This window comes from Hyperoodon ampullatus, assembly GCF_949752795.1.
Source record: "Hyperoodon ampullatus genome assembly, chromosome: 2".
In the NCBI taxonomy this organism is placed as follows: Eukaryota; Metazoa; Chordata; class Mammalia; order Artiodactyla; family Ziphiidae; genus Hyperoodon; species Hyperoodon ampullatus.
The window spans coordinates 160,967,717-160,987,928 of NC_136915.1; the positions used below are offsets into that span (position 1 = coordinate 160,967,717).

The window sequence follows — 20,212 nt, forward strand, 5'->3', positions numbered from 1 at the left end:
AGATTATGGGAACACTAATTAAATAAAATTTTAATTTTAAAATATCTTTCTCTGAGGAATGCTAATTAAATAAAATTTTAATTTTAAAATATCATAGTCTGAGCATACATAATTTTGACATCTTTTGCAGCCTAGCAAAATTTAATTTCTAATTACTGATTTAATAGTCCATTAAGTACATTTGGAAATTATTATTGAGCTGATTAGATAGATGTTCAGGGTTGCCGTTTTCTTCTATGAAATGTATCTCAATTTTTCCTTTTAAACAGTAAGGTGAAATGAGCTATCATAAAGCAAAATATCCAAAATACAAAGAAATTCTCAAAGAAGGTACTTACAACCCAACCTTAGTGAAAACAGGCTTAAAGGATAATTTTATTGCTTTCTATCTACACTATGTAGGAGTGTTCCAAAAAGAATTTCCTAAATTTGCCAATTTTATCCATTCATCCTGCATATATAGCACACACCTTTTATACCCAGGACTCTTAAGCATTTGAACTGGGCTTCCCTGGTGGCGCAGTGGTTAAGAATCCGCCTGCCAATGCAGGGGACACGAGTTCGAGCCCTGGTCCAGGAGGATCCCATCCCACATGCCGCGGAGCAGCTCAGCCCGTGCACCACAACTACTGAGCCTGCGCTCCAGAGCCCATGAGCCACAACTACTGAGCCTGTGTGCCACAACTACTGAAGCCCGCGTGTCTAGAGCCCATGCTCCGCAACGGGAGAGGCCACTGCAATGAGACGCCCATGCACCTCAGCAAGGAGTAGCCCCCGCTCACTGCACCTAGAGAAGGCCCGTGCACAGCAACAAAGACCCAATGCAGCCATAAATAAATGAATAAAATAAATAAATTTATAAAACTAAAAAAAAAAAAGCATTGGAATTACCACCGTGAACAAGACAGACAAGGTCCACACTCTTTGGGAGCATACATTCTAGTGAGGGAAACATACCAAAAACAATAAATAAGACGCTATCAGATAAGCACTAAGAAATAAGTGAAGTAGGTTGGTTACTTTGAACAGAGTGATCAAGTAAGACTTTACTGAGGAAGTAATAGTTAAACAGAGACTTCAATGGAGAGAAGGTGCTGTAAGTCATGCCCCAAATCCCTGAAGCAGGAATGAGCTTGACATACCAAGAGCAGACTACTTATATGTATGCTGTTCCCCAGACCAGAGGGTTTCAGGCCTGGCAAAGCATCTGAATTTCCTTAGGAACTCTGTAAATATAAAGATATCTGAGCCTCTAGTTCTAGAAATCCTGGTTCGGCAGGGCTGGATAGGATGAAACCTGTGCATCCAGTGCCATGAACAGTATGGAAAACCTACTCCAGCCAGTGTAGATAGTTTCCTCCCTTGAATACATCACATACTTACCTACTTCCATCTATGCCTTTGCACATGTTTTTCCTTTGCCGGTAAAGTTCACCCTTATCCTCTCACACATACGTACATCCTCACCCTTTCAAATACCATGTGCTCTTCAAGGCCCTGTCTCAATAGGAAGCACAGAGCACTATTTTTGAAGTATTCTTAACAAAAAAAGTTGAACCCAAATTTAATAAAACCTATTAAATGTGATAATGATGTAATGACATCAAAAGAAAGTAAACTGGCAAATCTGGACTATGGGACATTCTGCTGAATGACTGGACTCTTTCTATAATAAGTCAGTGGCATTTTTAAAAAGTGAGACAATAAGAAACTCATTAAATAAAAAGAACAATTAGGAGCCAGAATGTAATCAGGTGCCATAGTATGAGATATTCTGAAAGTACTTTGGAAGAGGTAATGGGGGAGAAAACGGAGAAATTAGTATGAGCCACAGTAGTCAGAGACATCTTCAAGAGGGAATTGTGGCCTATCATGAACTATAAAAGCTAGGTGCTATTTGATGGCCACTGAGGTGGGAATAGGGTTAGGTAGCAGAAACAGCTCAATCTAGATATGTGTTTTTCATGAAGAATAATTGGATAAAGTGGATCCAGACCATGGATGCTTCCATGCTTAGATTAAGCAATTTGTACTACTGTGTGTGTGCATGCATGTGTGCGTGTTTTTAAAAGGAGTGACATAGGGCTTCCCTGGTGGTGCAGTGGTTGAGAGTCCGCCTGCCGATGCAGGGGACGTGGGTTTATGCCCCAGTCCGGGAGGATCCCACGTGCCGTGGAGCAGCTGGGCCTGTGCACCATGGCTGCTGAGCCTGCGCGTCCGGGGCCTGTGCTCCGCAACAGGAGGGGCCACAACAGTGAGAGGCCCACGTACCGCAAAAAAAAAAAAACAGGAGTAACATAATGGATTTTTTAAGAATGATTAATCTAGTGATGGTGTACTACTACTAGGGAGAAAGGCAACAGGGAAGAATAGCAGTGAAGAAACCATTCTGTTCATTCAGATATGCATTGATAAAGGATTTATATTTGAGTAACAACAGCAGAAGATATTAACTAATTTCCCAGATACCCAAAGGAAAGTGCCTATTTCATAGCACCCTCTGTGGATGTGGAACTATTTTGTAGACCTCGCAGACTGAAAATTTTCATTGTGACACCAGCAGAATGGCCATCATTTAAAAGTCTACAAACAAAATGCTGGAGAGGGTGTGGAGAAAAGGGAACCCTCCTACACTGTTGGTGGGAATGTAAATTGGTGCGGCCACTGTGGAAAACAGTATGGAGGTTCCTCAAAAAACTAAAATAGAATTACCATATGACCCAGCAATCCCGCTCCTGGGCATATATCTGGACAAAACTAATTCAAAAAGATATATAGGGCTTCCCTGGTGGCGCAGTGGTTGGGGGTCTGCCTGCTGATGCGGGGGATGCAGGTTCGTGCCCCAGTCTGGGAGGGTCCCGCGTGCCGCGGAGCGGCTGGGCCCGTGGGCCATGGCCACTGGGCCTGCACGTCCAGAGCCTGTGCTCCACAGCGGGAGAGGCCACAGCGGTGAGAGGCCTGCGTACCGCAAAAAAAAAAAAAAAAAAAGATATATACACCCCTAAGTTCATAGCAGCACTGTTCATAGTAGCCAAGACATGGAAACAACCTAAGTGTCCATCAACAGAGGAATAGATAAAGAATATGTGGTACATATATACAATGGAATACTACTCAGCCATAAAAAAGAATGAAATGATGCCATTTGCAGCAACATGGATGCAACTAGAGATTATCATACTAAGTGAACTAAGTCAGAAAGACAAAATCATATGAAATCACTTACATGTGGAATCTAAAATATGACACAAATGAACCTATCTACGAAGCAGAAACAGATTCACAGAGAACAGACTTATGGGTGCCAAGGGGTTGGTGAGGGAGGGATGCACTAGAAGTTTGGGGTTAGTAGATGCAAACTATTACATATAGAATGGATGGACAGCAGGTCCTACTGTATAGCACAGGGAACTATATTCAATGTCCTGGGATAAACCATAATGGAAAAGAATATGAAAAAGAAAATATATATATGTATAATTGAGTCACTTTCCTGTACAGCAGAAATTAATACAACATTGTAAATCAACTATACTTCAATTAAAAAAGTTTTTCATTGTGAAAGTGAATGAGTAGGAAAGGAAAGAATCATTTCTTGGATTTCTCCACTGTACGTCTGATTATTTACCATAGGAGGGATTTAGAATTGAGTAGATTGAAGTATATTGAGCTTTAACTGTATAGTATTATAGAAACAGTAATGCAGTAAGCAAAACACCCTTTAGAAGAGAAAATAGTTTGTCTCTGTTCCCTCATGTACCTAAAAATGTATAGACTAAGCTACAGCTTCTCAAAATATGCATACTTGAAAAAGTACAGCAATCAACCAACGAGAAGTAAAAATAAATGTGTGGTCCTGAAGAGTAAGATTATTCACTCTCTGAATGTGATATGTCAGTTTTGAGATTATGGTTAATAAGAATTACACAAGCACGCTAGATATGAGACTGTAATTTAGGCTACCTATTGTCTTTAACAAAAAGAAAAATTTTAACTACATTTCTTCTCTGCATTGTATTTATTTGTGTTGACTCCCCTTGCTCCTTTTCAGTAGCATAGTACAGTTGAGAAAAAATGTATTTTGATGCTGGGCCTTGGGCAAGTTATATATATAATCTCTCTGAGCCTCATTTTACCCAGCTTGGAAATGGGAATAATAATGTTTATGTTAAGGGTGGTTGTGAGGATTTAAAAAAATGATGGTCATAAAGCTTCCAGCACACAATAGGTATTCAGCCAATGTTCCTTTTTCTTTCCTTATTCTAATAAATCCTCAACTGTGTAGCACACTTTGCAAAGATAAACATTCTAGATTAGTGTGGGTTTCAAATAGCTGAACAGTTACATTTTTTTTTAACTTTTTCTATAAAATTTTTTTTTCTAAAATATATTCTACACTTCATTGCCTCCTTCTTAAATCATTGGCTGTACCACAGGTATTTATAGATGGTGAAGCATAGAGCCAAAGCTTCTCTTTCCCTCTTGAGATTGCTAAAATCTACTGGTTGGCATGCAGCCCAGCCCTCTTTATGCTGGCTATTCTCTGTGGTCTAAAATGTCTGCAACTTGCCACCTCTGTCACAGCTCTGATTTCTGCTGGCTGCTACTACTGCTGCCCCCATTCTTTCTTCTAATTACCATTAGGCTCTGCTGGCCCTCCTACCGTTTCTGCTCTCTAGTCCTTGCTTTCCTTCACTTTTCACTTTCCACTTTCCATGTCTCTTCTGCCTCCTGTTGCATCTCATATTTCATAGACAAAGACTGGCCTTTCACTGCTTTGTCAACCCAGCTAGAAGCATCCTTCTGTACAGGAGCCAACTGGTCACAACTTTTTTAATATGATTCTTATCAGCATCTTTCCCCTGTACGGTGGGCCCTATTCCAGGTACTTGAGAATGCCAAAAACCAAGCCCCTAGATTAGTGAGGTATAACTATATTTGAATTTCCTGCAAGTAGTTTATTTTTGTCTCATTTAACTTTTATTTTATGCCAAGTTTTGTGCTAGACAGAAGGGATGAAGGAACTCTAGGGGTCTGTAAAGTTAATCTATGCTATAGCTCTTACCTTCAAAAGATCAGGAGGACACAAGCATATTCATAAATAATACAAGGTAAAAGATGAAGGGGGATGAGAGAAAGTTTTAAGTAAGGGTTGTGAAGGCTCAACGTTCTACTTCAAGTTATAAAGAAGAGTGGCAGCTTGTGAACCTAGTCTCAGAGAGTAGTGGGTGATAGCTTAGAGTTCTGCAAGTGTCAGAACAGCGGAACAGGTCAGAGGGAGGGGAGCTTTCATGATTCCCTACCATTTTAAAGATAGTGGTAAAGAATCACTTAGGTAAAGAGTCACATGGGTACATTTTTTCATTTCTTATTTGAGAGTCTGTGTCTTTAAATTCCCTGTATTACTTTGTCATTCATTTGTGTTCCTTATGAATTTTTATTTGGAAACAAAGGATATGTAGGTATAGTGTAGAGGGTGTACATTTCTATGCTTTTATAGTTTGATTTTTAAGCATGGTTGAATTTTTCTACATTTTAACTTTATTGTATGATTTTATTTTTAATTCAACTGAGTATTTTTACTTTACCCTAATGTATAATCCCTTATAATGATTTCAAATGTATGACCAATGTTAATTTATTAGAATTGTTTTTGCTGTTTATAACAACTCCATATTTATTAAATTTGAACATTTCCTTTGAGCTAAAGCAGAAAGGAAAAGCATAAATAACCATGACAAACAACCCTCTTCTGGTGTGGTCATTTGAAATGAAACAACCAAAAAATTTAATTAACTTAAATTTAGAAAAATTAGCTGATATAAGTTGTAAACCAGATGAGTAAAAGCTTTCACTTACTCATTCTTGACATTCAATTCCATTTATTCTTTGTAATATACTTTAAAACAGAATGTTTATAAAGACTAAGGTTTGGGTTCCTATATCCTCTTTTGAGGTTACCAAGAAAAAACTGTTTGGAGTCATATTCGTGCTTTAATACAAACTCCACTTTAACACACAAAGAGGAATAACAGAGATAAAGATTTTGCAGATACAAGATGATGTGTATTATTAAAACATCATAATCATAATACTAAGAGTATTGTAATATAGTAGTCGATTTAAAATAATTATTAATAATGATTAAAACCTGAACAGGCTTTATTTAAGTGAGTCATAATCATCAAGTTTATTGATCGAACATTTCTTGAGTGCTTATTATGTGCCAGGCATACAAAAGATGAATAAAAGAAGAAGAATTTACATTTGGGTCCCTAAAGACTACAATTTGGTTAGAGAGTAATTTTAAATAATCATCTTTTCTTTGTTTTACCCACATACCTATTCTTTAGACATGTCAAGGTACTTGGACATATAAACAATTCAGAGTTGAGGAAAAATTTTTATGTCTTTTTAAAGCCTGATCCTTTTCTCTGGTACTCTTGGAAGACAGAAAAGTTAATAGGATTAGAAGACAACCTGGTTGTCCTCCTGTCTTTCTATTCCCCACTTGCCAATCAGTTCTGTGATTGCAGTCAAGGTTCTCGTGTTCATGCCCCTGCTCTGATTGACTTCTAGGTGGACACACTCTAAGTTGAAAGATCCAAAATCTCAATATTTCACATTAAACACAAGAACACTTCAGCCCACAACATCTGAACTCAAAAGCCCCAAATTAGGCATGGTGATCTGAGGAGCATAGCAAACAAGAAATGTATGGGGTCGGGGGGAGGTACAGGCAGGCAGGTAACCCTATCATGCTTGTAACTGTAAATAGACATTTATAACTAATCATAGTTTTAATCAGTTTGATCAGTATTTATTGGCAATAGCCAAGTAATAATCACTGAAAAATGTTTGTAAATGTATAGATGGTATTCAGATTCAGAGAGAATACAAATGAGCAGTAACTTTTTCTTATTTTAAAGTGATATCAATGTATTTTAGAAATTTTTACAAAATACAAATAATAAGTATAAAGAAAAAGGTTTCAGTCGTCCATAGTCTTACCCTTGAGATAACCCTTGTTATCACTTTGGATGCTTTCCTTTTTTCTATGGGTAGATAATACATTTTAAAAACAAAAATGGGATCATACTGTACATAGTTTTATATCCTACTTTATTTACTTATCATGAGTATCTTCTCATATGCATATCAGACATTCTTCTTCAGCACAATTTCTAGGATGGCTGCCTAGTATTCCATCCTACAAGTAGATTATACTGTAGCCATTCCACTGTTTAGATGTTTAGGTTGTTCTCTTTTGCAGTATATAAGCTAGATTGTATACTCCATGAAGGCAAAGACTATAACTGATTTATTTATCACTATGTCCCTGATATATAGTAGGCTTTCAGAAAATAGGTGTTTAAATTAATTCTTCTACTTTTCCATGTCTGTACCTATTGCAGCTACACATGACAGGAGAAAAATACATAACTATGCTCACTTCAAGCTTAGAACCACTAATCTCATGTGGGCCTTCAGTGCTGCCGAAGCAGTGACACTGCATTTCCCTACTCCATTATATCTTCCCTCTGTTAGATGACTCTTTCATACGTTCTCTTCTCTCCTCAAAATTCAAACACCTCCTTCCTCATCCTCTGCTGATGACCTTCCTTCCCATTTAACTGAAGTGAAACAAGAGTCATTAAAAAAGAACTTCCACAAGTTCTACCATCTTATCTATCTACCTGTCTGCATCTGTAGTTACATAGCCCACTTTCCCTCCTATGAGTATGTGTGAACTATCTGTGCTTCTAAGGCCAGCCCCTCTGCAAATGTACTAGGTGCCATCCTACTGAAAGACCTTACTGCATGTATCCTTTTTCGCATTATCAGTTTTCCGTCTTCTGTATAGGTTCCCTCAGATATAAATATGCTGCTGTCTCTCCACCCCACTTAACTGTCAGACTGCTGCCCCATTTCACTCCTCTTTACAGCAAAATTTCGTGAAAGAGTTGTTTATATTCTAATTCCTCCTTCCCCATTATTTCTTGAACCCTCGTGAATTAGGTGTTCACTTCTGTCATTCTTTCTGTTCTTATCAGAAGGCCAGTAACTTCAATTTTGCTAAATCTAGTGACCACTTTTCAGTCCTTACCATACCAGACCTATCAGCAGCATTTGGTACAACTGATTACTTTTTCTTTCAATACTTTATTCTCTTGTGTTCTAGGACATTGATTTTCTTACTGCCTTACTGGCCTTCTTGGTCCCTTTTGCTCATTCTTCATCAGTAGTTCTTTCTCAGTCCCTTTTGCTTGCTCCTTTTCTTGTCCTCCTGTCTTGAAATGCCCCAGAGTTCAATTGTCCAATCTCTTCTTTTTTCTATACTCAACCCTTTGGTGATTTCTTCCAGTCTCTGGGCTTTAAATATCTGCCTTCGGATCTCAAGTTTATACCTCCAGCCCATACCTCTCTTCTGAACTTCAGATCCATATATCTAACTGCCTGCTTGACCTCTCTCTTATATCTGTCTGATAGAGACCCCAAACTATTATTATGTCCAAAACCAAACTCCTGACCTTACCTACAAAACCTGCTTCTCCCCAAGTCTTTTTCATCTTAGTTAATGGCAATTATATCCTTGTTACTCAAGCCACATTCTTGATGGAATCTTTAACCTCTTCTCTTTTTCTTACATGAATATCTAATCTATCAGCAAATTCTATTGCTTCTACCTTCATAATACGTCCAGAATCTAACTACTTCTCACCTTATCTTCTGCTAGCACTTTGGCCCAAGTCCACACCATATCTTATCTGGGTGGTTGAAATAAACTACCCTTCAGTCTTTTCTCAGCCTGGCAGCCAGAGTGACCCTCTTAACACATAAATGAAGTCAAGTTACTCCTCTGCTCAAAACCCTCTGGCAACCTCCCATTGAATTCAGAATAAAATCAAAATCCTTACAATGGCTTACGAGGCCCTATGCCATCTGACCCTCAGACCTCTCATACCTCATCTTCTATGACCAATCTAACTTGCTCACTTGGCCCCAGCCATACACTTGCCTCTTTTTGGTTCCTGAAACATGCCAGGCACATAACCATCTCAGGGCCTGGGTACTTGCTCATCTTGCTCCCTCTATTGCTTTTCCTCCAAATATTCATACAGCTTGTTCTCTCACCTCCTTCAGGTTTTTCACTCTCAGTAGTCTTTCCAATAAGGCCTACACTGACTACCTTATTGTAAGTTGAAACTCATTCTACCCTGCCTCCAGCATTCCTCATTCTTTTCTGCTTTGTTTTTCTCTGTAGCATTTATCATCATCTAACATATTGTGTATTTGACTTAGTTTATTTTCTATATCCCCCTCCTCCAAAACTAGGGTAGAGATTTTTGTCTATTTTTATTTATTGCCCTTAGAACAGTGCCTGGCACACAGTAGGTACTCAGGAAATAACTGTTCATGAGTGAATGCAAGCAGTGAACATCCTTGGCAGATAAATATTTGTACAAATCCATGATTCATTTATTCATTCACTCAGTAACATGTTTGAGTGCTTCCTGCGTATCGGACTCTATGCAAGGTGCTAGGAGTATAACAGCCAAAAAAATCACACATGGGGGCTTCCCTGGTGGCGTAGTGGTTAAGAATCCACCTGCCAATGCAGGGGACACAGGTTCAAGCCCTGGTCCGGGAAGATCCCACATGCCTCGGAGCAACTAAGCCCGTGCACCACAACTAGTGAGCCTGCGCTCTAGAGCCTGCAAGCCACAACTACTGAGCCTGCGTGCTGCAACTACTGAAGCCCGCGTGCTTAGAGCCCTTGCTCTGCCACAAGAGAAGCCACCACAATGAGAAGCCCACACACCTCAACGAAGAGTAGCCCCTGCTTGCCGCAACTAGAGAAAGCCCACGCACAGCAACGAAGACCCAAAGCAGTCAAAAATAAGTAAATCTAAAAATATTTTTTTTAAAAAGTCACACGTGGTTCCTAACCTTATGGTGCACATAATCAAATGAAAAATAAATACATCCTTTAACTATAAATTGTAATAAATGCTAGTGAAGAAACAATGAGGGTTTTTTCGCAGCACCTGACGCCTGCACAGTAAGTTGCGTGGGTGTACTGTGGTGGCCGAGTTAGTCACGGCGCTGCACAGTCTGCGGGCGTTACTGTGCCGCGCGCTGCCGGGTGGTTACATCGAGGCTCAGTTGGCCCTCAGGCCGGCAGCGCGGGTCTGCCTTGGTTCACCGGACCCAAGGTCTGTGAGCGGCCGCGATGTCGATCTTCACCCCCACCAACCAGATCCGCCTGACCAATGTGGCCGTAGTACAAATGAAGCGAGCCGGGAAGCGCTTCGAAATCGCCTGCTACAAAAACAAAGTCGTGGGCTGGCGGAGCGGCATGGAAAAAGACCTTGATGAAGTTCTACAGACCCACTCAGTGTTTGTAAACGTCTCTAAAGGTCAGGTTGCAAAGAAGGAAGATCTCATCAGTGCGTTTGGAACAGATGACCAGACTGAAATCTGTAAGCAGATTTTGACTAAAGGAGAGGTTCAAGTGTCAGATAAAGAACAGCACACACAGCTGGAGCAGATGTTTAGGGACATTGCAACTATTGTGGCCGACAAATGTGTGAACCCTGAAACAAAGAGACCGTACACCGTTATCCTTATCAAGAGAGCCATGAAGGACATCCACTATTCGGTCAAACCCAACAAGAGTACAAAACAGCAGGCTTTGGAAGTGATAAAGCAGTTAAAGGAGAAAATGAAGATAGAACATGCTCACATGAGACTTCGGTTCATTCTTCCAGTGAATGAAGGGAAGAAGCTGAAAGAAAACTCAAGCCACTCATCAAGGTTATAGAAAGTGAAAACTATGGTCAACAGTTAGATATTGTGTGTCTCATCGACCCCGGCTGCTTCCGAGAAATCGATGAGCTCGTAAAAAAGGAGATAAAAGGCAAAGGCTCTTTGGAAGTACTCACTTTGAAAGACGTGGAAGAAGGAGATGAGAAATTGGAGTGACAGTCATCAGTCTCTTCAGCTGTCAAACACTAAAGCATTTTCATTTCCCACAGCCCTGTTTTCTTTTTGTGATCTGCCAAATACTTGCTCAGATGAGTTGACATTTTCCATCTTTGTGGCAAACATGTACACAAAAAGACTTTCCTAAGTAAGTATTATAATGTGGGATTAATTTAGTTTTAATTATCAAATAGGGTTTTAGGCAAAAGTGAAATACAGAGTCCAGAGTAGCATTTTGTTACTGCCTCATGCCTTTGAGCTTTCCAGGGTGAAAGTTATTTGAGACAACTCTTGTGGATAAAAAATAAATTTTGTACATTATAAGAAAATAACTTTGGGAGGATATATCTGTATGACAGAAAGGGAGGATTTGCCAAAAAAGAAAATGTGTAATGTCTTATTTCTACTTAATGAAATGTGTGTATAGGGGTAACTGTCTCATGACCTAATACAAAGCTTGGATGATGACTTCTTGATTTTCTGAAAAATAGATAGATGATGACTGTGCAGGACTTCATTAATATTCATCAAAGATGCTGCCATAGCCTGGATTATTCTTGGTAAAAAATACAGCCATTTATTGCTAATTCGTAAAGTTTATAATATATATTACTAGAGTTGAAAATATATGTAATCAATAAAACCACTGTTTATTTTTGTTAAAAAAGAATGAGGGGATTGAACTAAAGAATGACAATAGGAGGTGACCTCTTTGAAGCAAATAGTCCAAGAGGACTTTCTCTACATAGATGACAGGCTGGGACTTGAAGGATGAGGTAGGAGCCAGCCATGTGAAGAGCAGGAAGAACAACATTTTATGAGCTCAGATTAGAAAGTTAGGTGGGGCTAACTGCTGCAGGGTTTCCTAGCCCAGTGGTTCTCAAAGTAGGGACTGGGAGCCCCTGGGGGTCTTTGTGATATTTTCAGGGGGTCCATAAAGTCATTATTATTTCATAATAATTTTAAGACATTATTATGTACTCTTTTTCACATTCATTCTCTCATGAGCATTCAGTGGCATTTTCCAGAGGCCACATGACAGGTATCACAACAGATTGAATGCAGAACTAGAAGCGAATATCCACTTATTTTCTGTTTAGCCCAGACTTTAAAGAGAGTTGCAAAAATGTAAAGTAATGCCACTCTTCTATGCTTTCTTACCTTTTGGAAAATATATTTTCTTTTTTTTTTAATTATGAACACTTTTTTAATGACAACACACGGTAAATTTATACAAGTTACAGGTTAGAATATAATGAATACAAAATCCATCCAGATAACAGTTAGAAAAACATCACTCACAAAAGTAAATCTGATTCAAGTGGGTAAAGGACTCAAGCCCCCCATTTTGATAATTACACGCAGCTTTCAAGGTAGCGCATCTAAAATCTGCCCCTTGTCAGGGCGCTATTCAAGACTACAGCATATTCAGTGACTCTCGCAACTTCAAAGATTCTAACACTTTTAGCATCAAGGTCAAGAGAAATCTCGTAACAGGTTCACTATGCAAAAAAACAAGAACATGTGAACGTTTTCTGCAAACTGTAAGGTGCTGTGCAGATGTTAGCTATTGCTATTATTACTATTCAGTGAGATTTCACTGAACTTGAGAAAAAGGAAGACTAGTCTGTAACTGACAAATATGACCTATAGAACATCTTCAAAGGAATGCAGATATTACTTTCAAGCACACGTAGCAACAAAACAGGCAAGGAAAGTGTGGCCAGGAGTGATGGTAAGTTGAGGAATTCCAGAGTACTTTAATGAATATGTAAAGGCTTAATCTGTTCACAGGTTACACGTAATATTTATCGTTAGGTTCCCAAAGTCCCTGAAAATAATTTATTTTCTCAGGTGACCCTTCCCCCTACAAAAAGGAAAAAGAAATCTTGTCAAGTTGTGAGTGTGCTGCTTCAGGCCAGCTCTTGCAAACACTATCTAAAATGGAAGAGCAGAGGCTGCATGAATCAACTTGTACCATAGGCAAACCATTTATAAAATGGCCTACCAACAATGTACAACTTCACTTGAGCATAAATAAAACAATAAACATGAACTTGTCTGGAGACAAGAAACATACACTAGATGCATTTAAAACAGGATATAAATTCTTTGTCTCATGTACCTTCAGCTTTCATCTTTCCTTGGGTACACCCTATCTGTTTAACTGTTTTTACTGGTCTCCTTGGGTCCTCTAGCTGTATATATAAAATTTATACGAAAACAGAAAATAAACACCAAACAAGTCAAGCAGTTGCTTTTTGGGCAAAGCTGATGAGATCTTTATGATGAAAATAATCTTACAGTATATTTCTGTTAGATTCCCATGAAATGCAGGTTGGGTTTTTTTTTCTTTTTTATGGAGGGTTTAAATTTCTTCAGCAATTCAAAACTGAATTCTGCTGTCACATGTAAAATGGTATCCACTTGAAGGACTAATGACATCAGATGCATTCTACAGCAGACTTTTCATTTTTTAGCACAATGAGAATAAAGATTATATTCTGGGGGGCAAAATGGGAGGTGAGGTGAAGAAGGTCATGTGTTAAATCAGTAGCCTGTACTGACACTTCAAATTACACTCCCTAATTGAGGTTATTCTTAAAATCAGTTTTCAAACAATAGTGAACATATTCCTACCTTATAACATTTATATAAGGGCTCAATTGTAGCTTTCCTTTCTATACATCCTGAAGTATATACATTGTACAAGAGGAAATCACTGAGACATCTTGAAAAATAAATCTGTTTGTCAAATACCATGTTATTTCAACAGCAGCAAACTACTCAGTTAACAGTTAAAACCCTAAGAAAATATTAACTGGTGTGAAAACAAGTCGATATTATAATAACCCCAAACATCAACCTTAGCATCCGATTCTAACTTTCAAATGCTGGGTACCTTTTCCAAGAGGAAATTACATCTGCTTTTGCATGAATCCCTGGTTTAAATACTTGCAGAAACACACCCATGTTATCTACTCAGCAAATGTCTGAAATCAAACAAAACAATCCAACACTGGACATTAACGTTTTACAAATAGCATAAGATCCCAAAAGTACAAGAAAAACCTTGACATTATAGAAAAAGAAGTTAGGTGGACAAATTTTAGTACAACAAGGCATCTAAAGAGGGGACCATCTAGAAATCTACCATACAGTACACTAGACTCAATCTGGAGTATCCTACAATTTCATATTAAATTTGTAGAACTTTATACCAAAACTGTACTCTTTTTAAGAAAACATTTTACATTTAGAATAACTACTTAAGACATTTAAACTGTAGATAACATTTAACTATACGCAAGAATAAAAAAGTCCTACAATAATCTTTTATTTCTTCTCAACAATTAAATAAACACAAATGCCTTCTTTGCTTCTATGCCTAACTGCCTCTCTACTCCTTTAGTCCAGTTCCACAACATCAAAAGTAGGGGTGAACAAACAAAATCAGTAATGGCAAACACTCACAGCAAGGGCCATTGTATTAGGGATTATCAATGACAGGAAATTTGTACAACGAGATATCTGGTTAAAAGAGTAACCTACTAGAGAATGGACTTGAGGATACAGGGAGGGGGAAGGGCAAGCTGCGACAAAGCGAGAGAGTGGCGTGGACACACATACACCACCAAACACAAAATAGACAGCTAGTGGGAAGCAGCCGCACAGCACAGGGAGATCAGCTCGGTGCCCTGCGACCACCCAGAGGGGTGGGATAGGGAGGGTGGGAGGGAGGGAGACGCAAGAGGGAAGAGACACGGGAACATGTATATGTATAACTGATTCACTCTGTTACAAAGCAGAAACCAACACACCATTGTAAAGCAATTATACTCCAATAAAGATGTTAAAAAAAAAGACTCAATAAATGAAAACTATTACTATTTAAAAAAAAAAAAGAGTAAAGGTAGAATGTGCTTTTTAAGAAAACGGCCAGTAATCACTCATCTGAAAAAATGCAAATAGCCGCCAGGTAAAATTGGCAGAATTTGAACTTAAACCAAACTTCTGGTGTGTAACAAACTAGCATTAAGAAATGCACACAGGATGTAAACCAAAGTAGTGGTTATCTCCAGATGGCAACATTACAGGGAATTTAAATTTTCTTCCTGTTTTAATATGCACTTTTTTGGGGTGTGTTTTTAGATTGCACACAAGTAGTACCAAGTGGCTAGAAAGAACACAGACCAAGGATACGAAAGTAAAACCACAGGGTCTTTTTCTATCAGAAAGGACCTCAAGGATTATCTAACTTAGGTACATTATCTATTGATGTGTCTGAGATATAACGGCACTGATTTAAAAGACTAGACTAGAAATTCCAAGAATACTTCCTGGATGATAAAAATAATCTATTTTCAGGATTGTTTACACTCCCTAAGTATGCAAAAATGAACATATTTAAATGTAAATTCATTCATATACATTATTAAAAAGTAGGAAAAACAAATTTAAAGGGAGTTTACACAACCTTGTAATTAAAGTGTAAGTTCACTGTTGAATGACCAGAGCAAATCAGATCTTTACAGAGTTTGTCTGAAAGCAGGAGGCTGGCCTGCAAGGGGCCTTTAGGGAGTAGGCTGGGTGCCTAGGCAGGTAGCTCTCTTTGCTGTCTGCATTCTTCAATAAACCCAGTCCTTTTACATGAATGGGTGTGATTCAGCCTAGTTTCCCCGTGAAATAATGTAATGAAAGATTTCTATTGACGAGGGATTACACTTTATGCAAAATTTCTCAGTGACATTCAAATTAATTCCAGTGTCCACAATTTAAGCAATTTCCAATACGCATTTACAACCCCAAATCCAATGACCTGGTATTTTCATGATAGTTAGGAAAAGTGTTCCAGTGAAAAATAAAGTTTAGATTTGCTCTACTATGTACATCTGAATATATCCAGAGGAGTAAAACGCAAAGCCAACCAAAAGACAAAATGCTATAAAATATTGTTTTGTTGTAAGATAATCAAATTCTTCCCAGAATAATGTGTAACTAATTTCACATACTTATTTGTAACCAATTTAACTTTTCCAAATTCTCATTTGCAAATGAGAGGCTCATACAGTTAAAACTGATGATACAAACCATTGTTTTAGAAGGATCAAAATTTACACTAGTCAAACATGATTCCATAAGATTGATTTTAACATGTTCTTTCAACTTTATTAAAATCATCAATACCCCAGACGCATTTACCATTTTTAAAAAATCAATTTAATGCTATCAAAAGGTGATGTTCACTTTAATCCTGTTTGCCTTCACACCACTGCCTTGAGCCTTCATTCCAGGCCACATAAACAAAGAGGGCAAGCACCACGTGGACGGCGACCACTGCAACAATAGCAGCATAAAAATAGCTGTCCCTATTGGACATCCCAAAGGCGCCTTCAAAAACATAAGATTTAGTCGTGAAATATAACCCAATAGGTACAGTGATCATTAAAGCTGTGAAGAACAGGAGCGTCTTCAGAGTGGATGCTAATGAACTTTCATTTCTGAAGTCGCACGGCTGCAGCGCGTTCAGAGCCGCTTTATCAAAACGCTCCATGGCGTCGCCACGCCCGCAGCAGGCGCTCTATATTTTCATTTTTGAAATTAAGTTACTTAGAGTAACATGTAATGGTTTTTAAAATTTCTCAACTCTAATTTCTAATATGGTAAGTACTGATAGATTTAAACTACATAAACAAAAACTCTTTGAGGTCCTCAGTAATTTTGAAGACTTATTGTAAAGGGGTCCTGAGACCAAAAAGGTGAAGAACTGTTGTCCTAGGCCATAGCAAGCGTTTGGGACTTTATTCTTAGAGCAATAGGAAGTCATTGAAGGGCATTAAACCAAAGTAATGACATGATCTAATTTAACTTTTGAAAAGGCTACTCTCACTGCTGTCTGAAGAATAGATTGGAGTAGGCTGACGGTGGGGGAGGGGAGGAGGGGGACAAATATGAAGTCACTGCGTCAGTCCAGGTAAGAAATGACGGAGGTTTGTACTGAGAGGGTGTATGCGTTTCCTAGAACTGGCATAACAAAGTGCCACAAACTGGGTGGCCTAAAACAACAGAAATGTATTGTCAGTACAGTCACTGTCCCTCTGAAACCTATAGGGGAGAATCCTTCCTTGCCGCTTGGAGCTTCTAGTGTTTGCCAACAATTCTTGGCATTCCTTGGCTTACGGATGCATCCCTCTAATCTATTTCCAAATAAGGTCATATTCTGAGGTGCTGGGAGTTAGGATTTCAACGTCTTTTGGGGGAACACAGTTCATAACAGGTGGTAGCAATGGGGATGAAGAGAAGTGAAGACATCTGTATTTTAGAAGTAGAACCAATAGGACTGCTTATGGAATAGATGCAGACGATGAAACAGAGAAATCAAGGATGGAACTCACATTTCTGAGTTGAGAAGCTAGATAAATAGTAGAGCCAAATGACATGAACACTTGGGGATGGGACCATGTTCCTTGGGGGATAAATTCCCATAAGTGAAATTGCTAGGCCCCCATTTTCTTAAGTATCTTAATGCATTTATTCTTCTAGATAAGTTAGCTTTATTAGTATTATTTAATATTATTTAGGTTTATTCTGTCAGATCCTCCTGATTTAAACAGATGTAGTAAAATATAATATTGTAGACCAATTCAAAGAACTTAGGCAAAAAGAAAAATAGTAAGAGAGAACATTTGCCATGGAAGAACTTCTCATAATCAAAGTGGTAAAGTCCAGTGAGATCCCAAAGTATTTCAAATTAAACTTCTAGATAGGAAATCTGGCTATATGAGTTTAATAACCATGTTATGAGATTAATTACAACTTCCCCTGCTGGATGAAAAGCTGGCCTTAGGTAAAAATGTCTTAAGTTCCCTGGTAACATGATGAGGTTAAGGATGTCACTTATATTACTAAGCAACATTACTTAAGATAAAACTGACCTCCTGATTGGTAAGTTGTATCTGGAATGGAAGGAACTGCAAAGGAATGATAAATTCCTGATGGTGACACTGCACTTTGGACTGTCCTGAGTTTCTTATAATTGGGATATCCATTGTGTGACCCTAGAAGCTACTGTTAGAAGATACAATGACTCCTATAAAGCAGCAGGTTCTCCAAACCAAGATGGACCCACATCTAACAATATGCATCTCCTCACCCATGGGCTTTATCTCCTAGAGAGAAGACAGCATGTGGATGGCTGGACAAGCTGTCACATGAATTACTGCAAGAACTCCAGTCTAACACTGCCCTGATGGCAAGTTCTGAATGGTTTCTGTCTGAAATCCTTCTGCGTAAACTGATGCCAAGTGTGTTCAGTAGTAGTCTTATGCGTCTGAATGATTACATGAACCTAAGAAGACCACCTTGTGGGCATAGCACATACATTATCCATCCTTTAGTTTCAGCTGCTCACTTACACTGTGCCTACTTTACTCCAATTCCTCTCTCTCTCTAGCAATTTTAATAACATGTTGAAGTCAATGAAGTCATCTTAGCTTCAGTTCCTAAAGCAAACTTGTCCGTTTTTTTTTTTAATATTTATTTGTCCACACTGTGTCTTAGTTGTGGCACACAGGATCTTTGTTGCCACGTGCAGGATCTTTAGTTGCTGCATGTGGAATCTTTTAGTTGTGGCATAGCGGGATCTAGTTCCTTGACCAGGAATCGAACCCAGGCCCCCTGCACTGGGAGCATGGAGTCTTAACCTCTGGGCCACCAGGGAAATCCCGGCAAACTTGAGAACATTTGTGTAGATGTGAATCTGCTTTGTTGCCTTAGAAGGAATGAGTAATCAATAAGTGCTGCCTTTGGTTGTTTTCCTTTCGGTTATTTTCTTATCGTGTTTCCCTGTTTTGTGGTGGATTAGATAGGTGTCCAGAGACAGAAAGAGAGCAGGTGAAACAGTGACATATAACTTAACCAGAGCCTTATTACTCAGCCTCCTCAAGTCTCTAGAAAGTGATCAAACTTTGCACAATGGGAGCCCCTTCTGGTGGATAAGCAAGAATGCCAAGTGTGCAGCAGAACAGCTCCAGGTTGCTCCCCTTCTCAGCCAAAGCAGTACCACCTTCATATTTGCCTCAATTACTTGTCACTCCAGATTCCAATGAACAAAAGCTTCTGTAGTGTAAAAAATATACATACACTGAAAATCACTGATGGAGAATACAGCCCAAAACCAAGATAAAATACACAGATCTGTGATAAAATACAGCAGATCGTGTTGTGAGACCATCACAGACCATGGCTCAGAGACTATTCCTAATTTTAGACACAACTTGAGAAACTCACTTGTCTGATTTCCAGCCCTCAAGTAGAAAATATCAGGAGTCTAGGTGCACTGACAGTAATAAAGGATATTGGATAATCCGATGACTAAGGAAAAGCTTTAAATAAATAAATAAAAATCAGTAATAAGCAAAAGTAGTCTGGGTCCATTTAGTGGAAGACCAAAGAGCTTTATATAACTTGATGCCCTGTGAAGGCATCATTCATAGCGTAGCATGTACAATAAATGTTTTTGTTCACTCATATGCCCAGACATTTACTTGGTGCAAGACATTGAGAGACATCATTGGTTTACGATGATAACCCTGAATCATCAAGAAGAGGTTAAATCATCTCCCATCTTCTCCATGTAGAGTGAAAAGGAGAAGTAAGATGGCTTGGAAAGTTATAAGGGTGGTGTTTTTAATGTTCACATGCTCAAAGAGTAATGTTCCAATTATTTTTAAAAACTGCTGACAGGTTTTTCACTCTCTAAAGGTGCAAGTTAAATGAAGTGTTACTATACCTACTTTTTTCTTTTTTGAGAAAGGAGTATGCCTGTAACCAACTGAAGGCTTAACTCATGCATCAGAAAAATTCTTAGAAAAATAATCGTAAAATACATTTGCAAACATCTAAATTGTCAGATTAGTTTAATCATATTCTAATATAGAGTCACAGATCTCACATATTAGGAGAGGCAATACATTCCAAGCTTAGAAATATTAAAAATTATCTAAAATTATATTACTAACTCAGAATTTTTATCACTACTTCTAATTCCTCACAACCTATTTTGAGTGCCTCCCTTATCATATATTCATTTGAAATAATACTAAAATAGAATTTATATTCTAAATATCAAATTACTGGAGAAGAACAAAATCTCATTAGTCACATTGGAAAATCTGTCCCTTCTATGCAGCTCTATTATTACTCTTTTTAGAAGTAACATTGGTAG

At 38.4% G+C, this 20,212-nt stretch overlaps 3 protein-coding genes across 4 annotated transcripts in view; 2 read left to right on the forward strand and 1 right to left on the reverse strand.

The window, feature by feature from the left end:
- Window positions 1-20,212, forward strand: part of ACBD6 (acyl-CoA binding domain containing 6) — a gene marked incomplete at its 3' end in the record, with an annotated part of 230,170 nt that overhangs the window by 166,301 nt on the left and 43,657 nt on the right. The window lies entirely within an intron of this gene.
- On the forward strand, window positions 10,235-10,986 carry LOC307049257 (ribosome maturation protein SBDS-like; the record flags this gene model as incomplete). Its single annotated transcript, XM_079698713.1, is given in 2 exon segments — window positions 10,235-10,793; window positions 10,796-10,986. Coding segments are annotated over 2 exon segments (750 nt in total).
- LOC307048736 (vacuolar ATPase assembly integral membrane protein VMA21) lies at window positions 16,235-16,540 on the reverse strand (the record flags this gene model as incomplete). Its single annotated transcript, XM_079697942.1, has 1 exon — window positions 16,235-16,540. One exon carries the CDS (start codon window positions 16,538-16,540, stop codon window positions 16,235-16,237), a length of 306 nt encoding a protein of 101 aa, XP_079554068.1.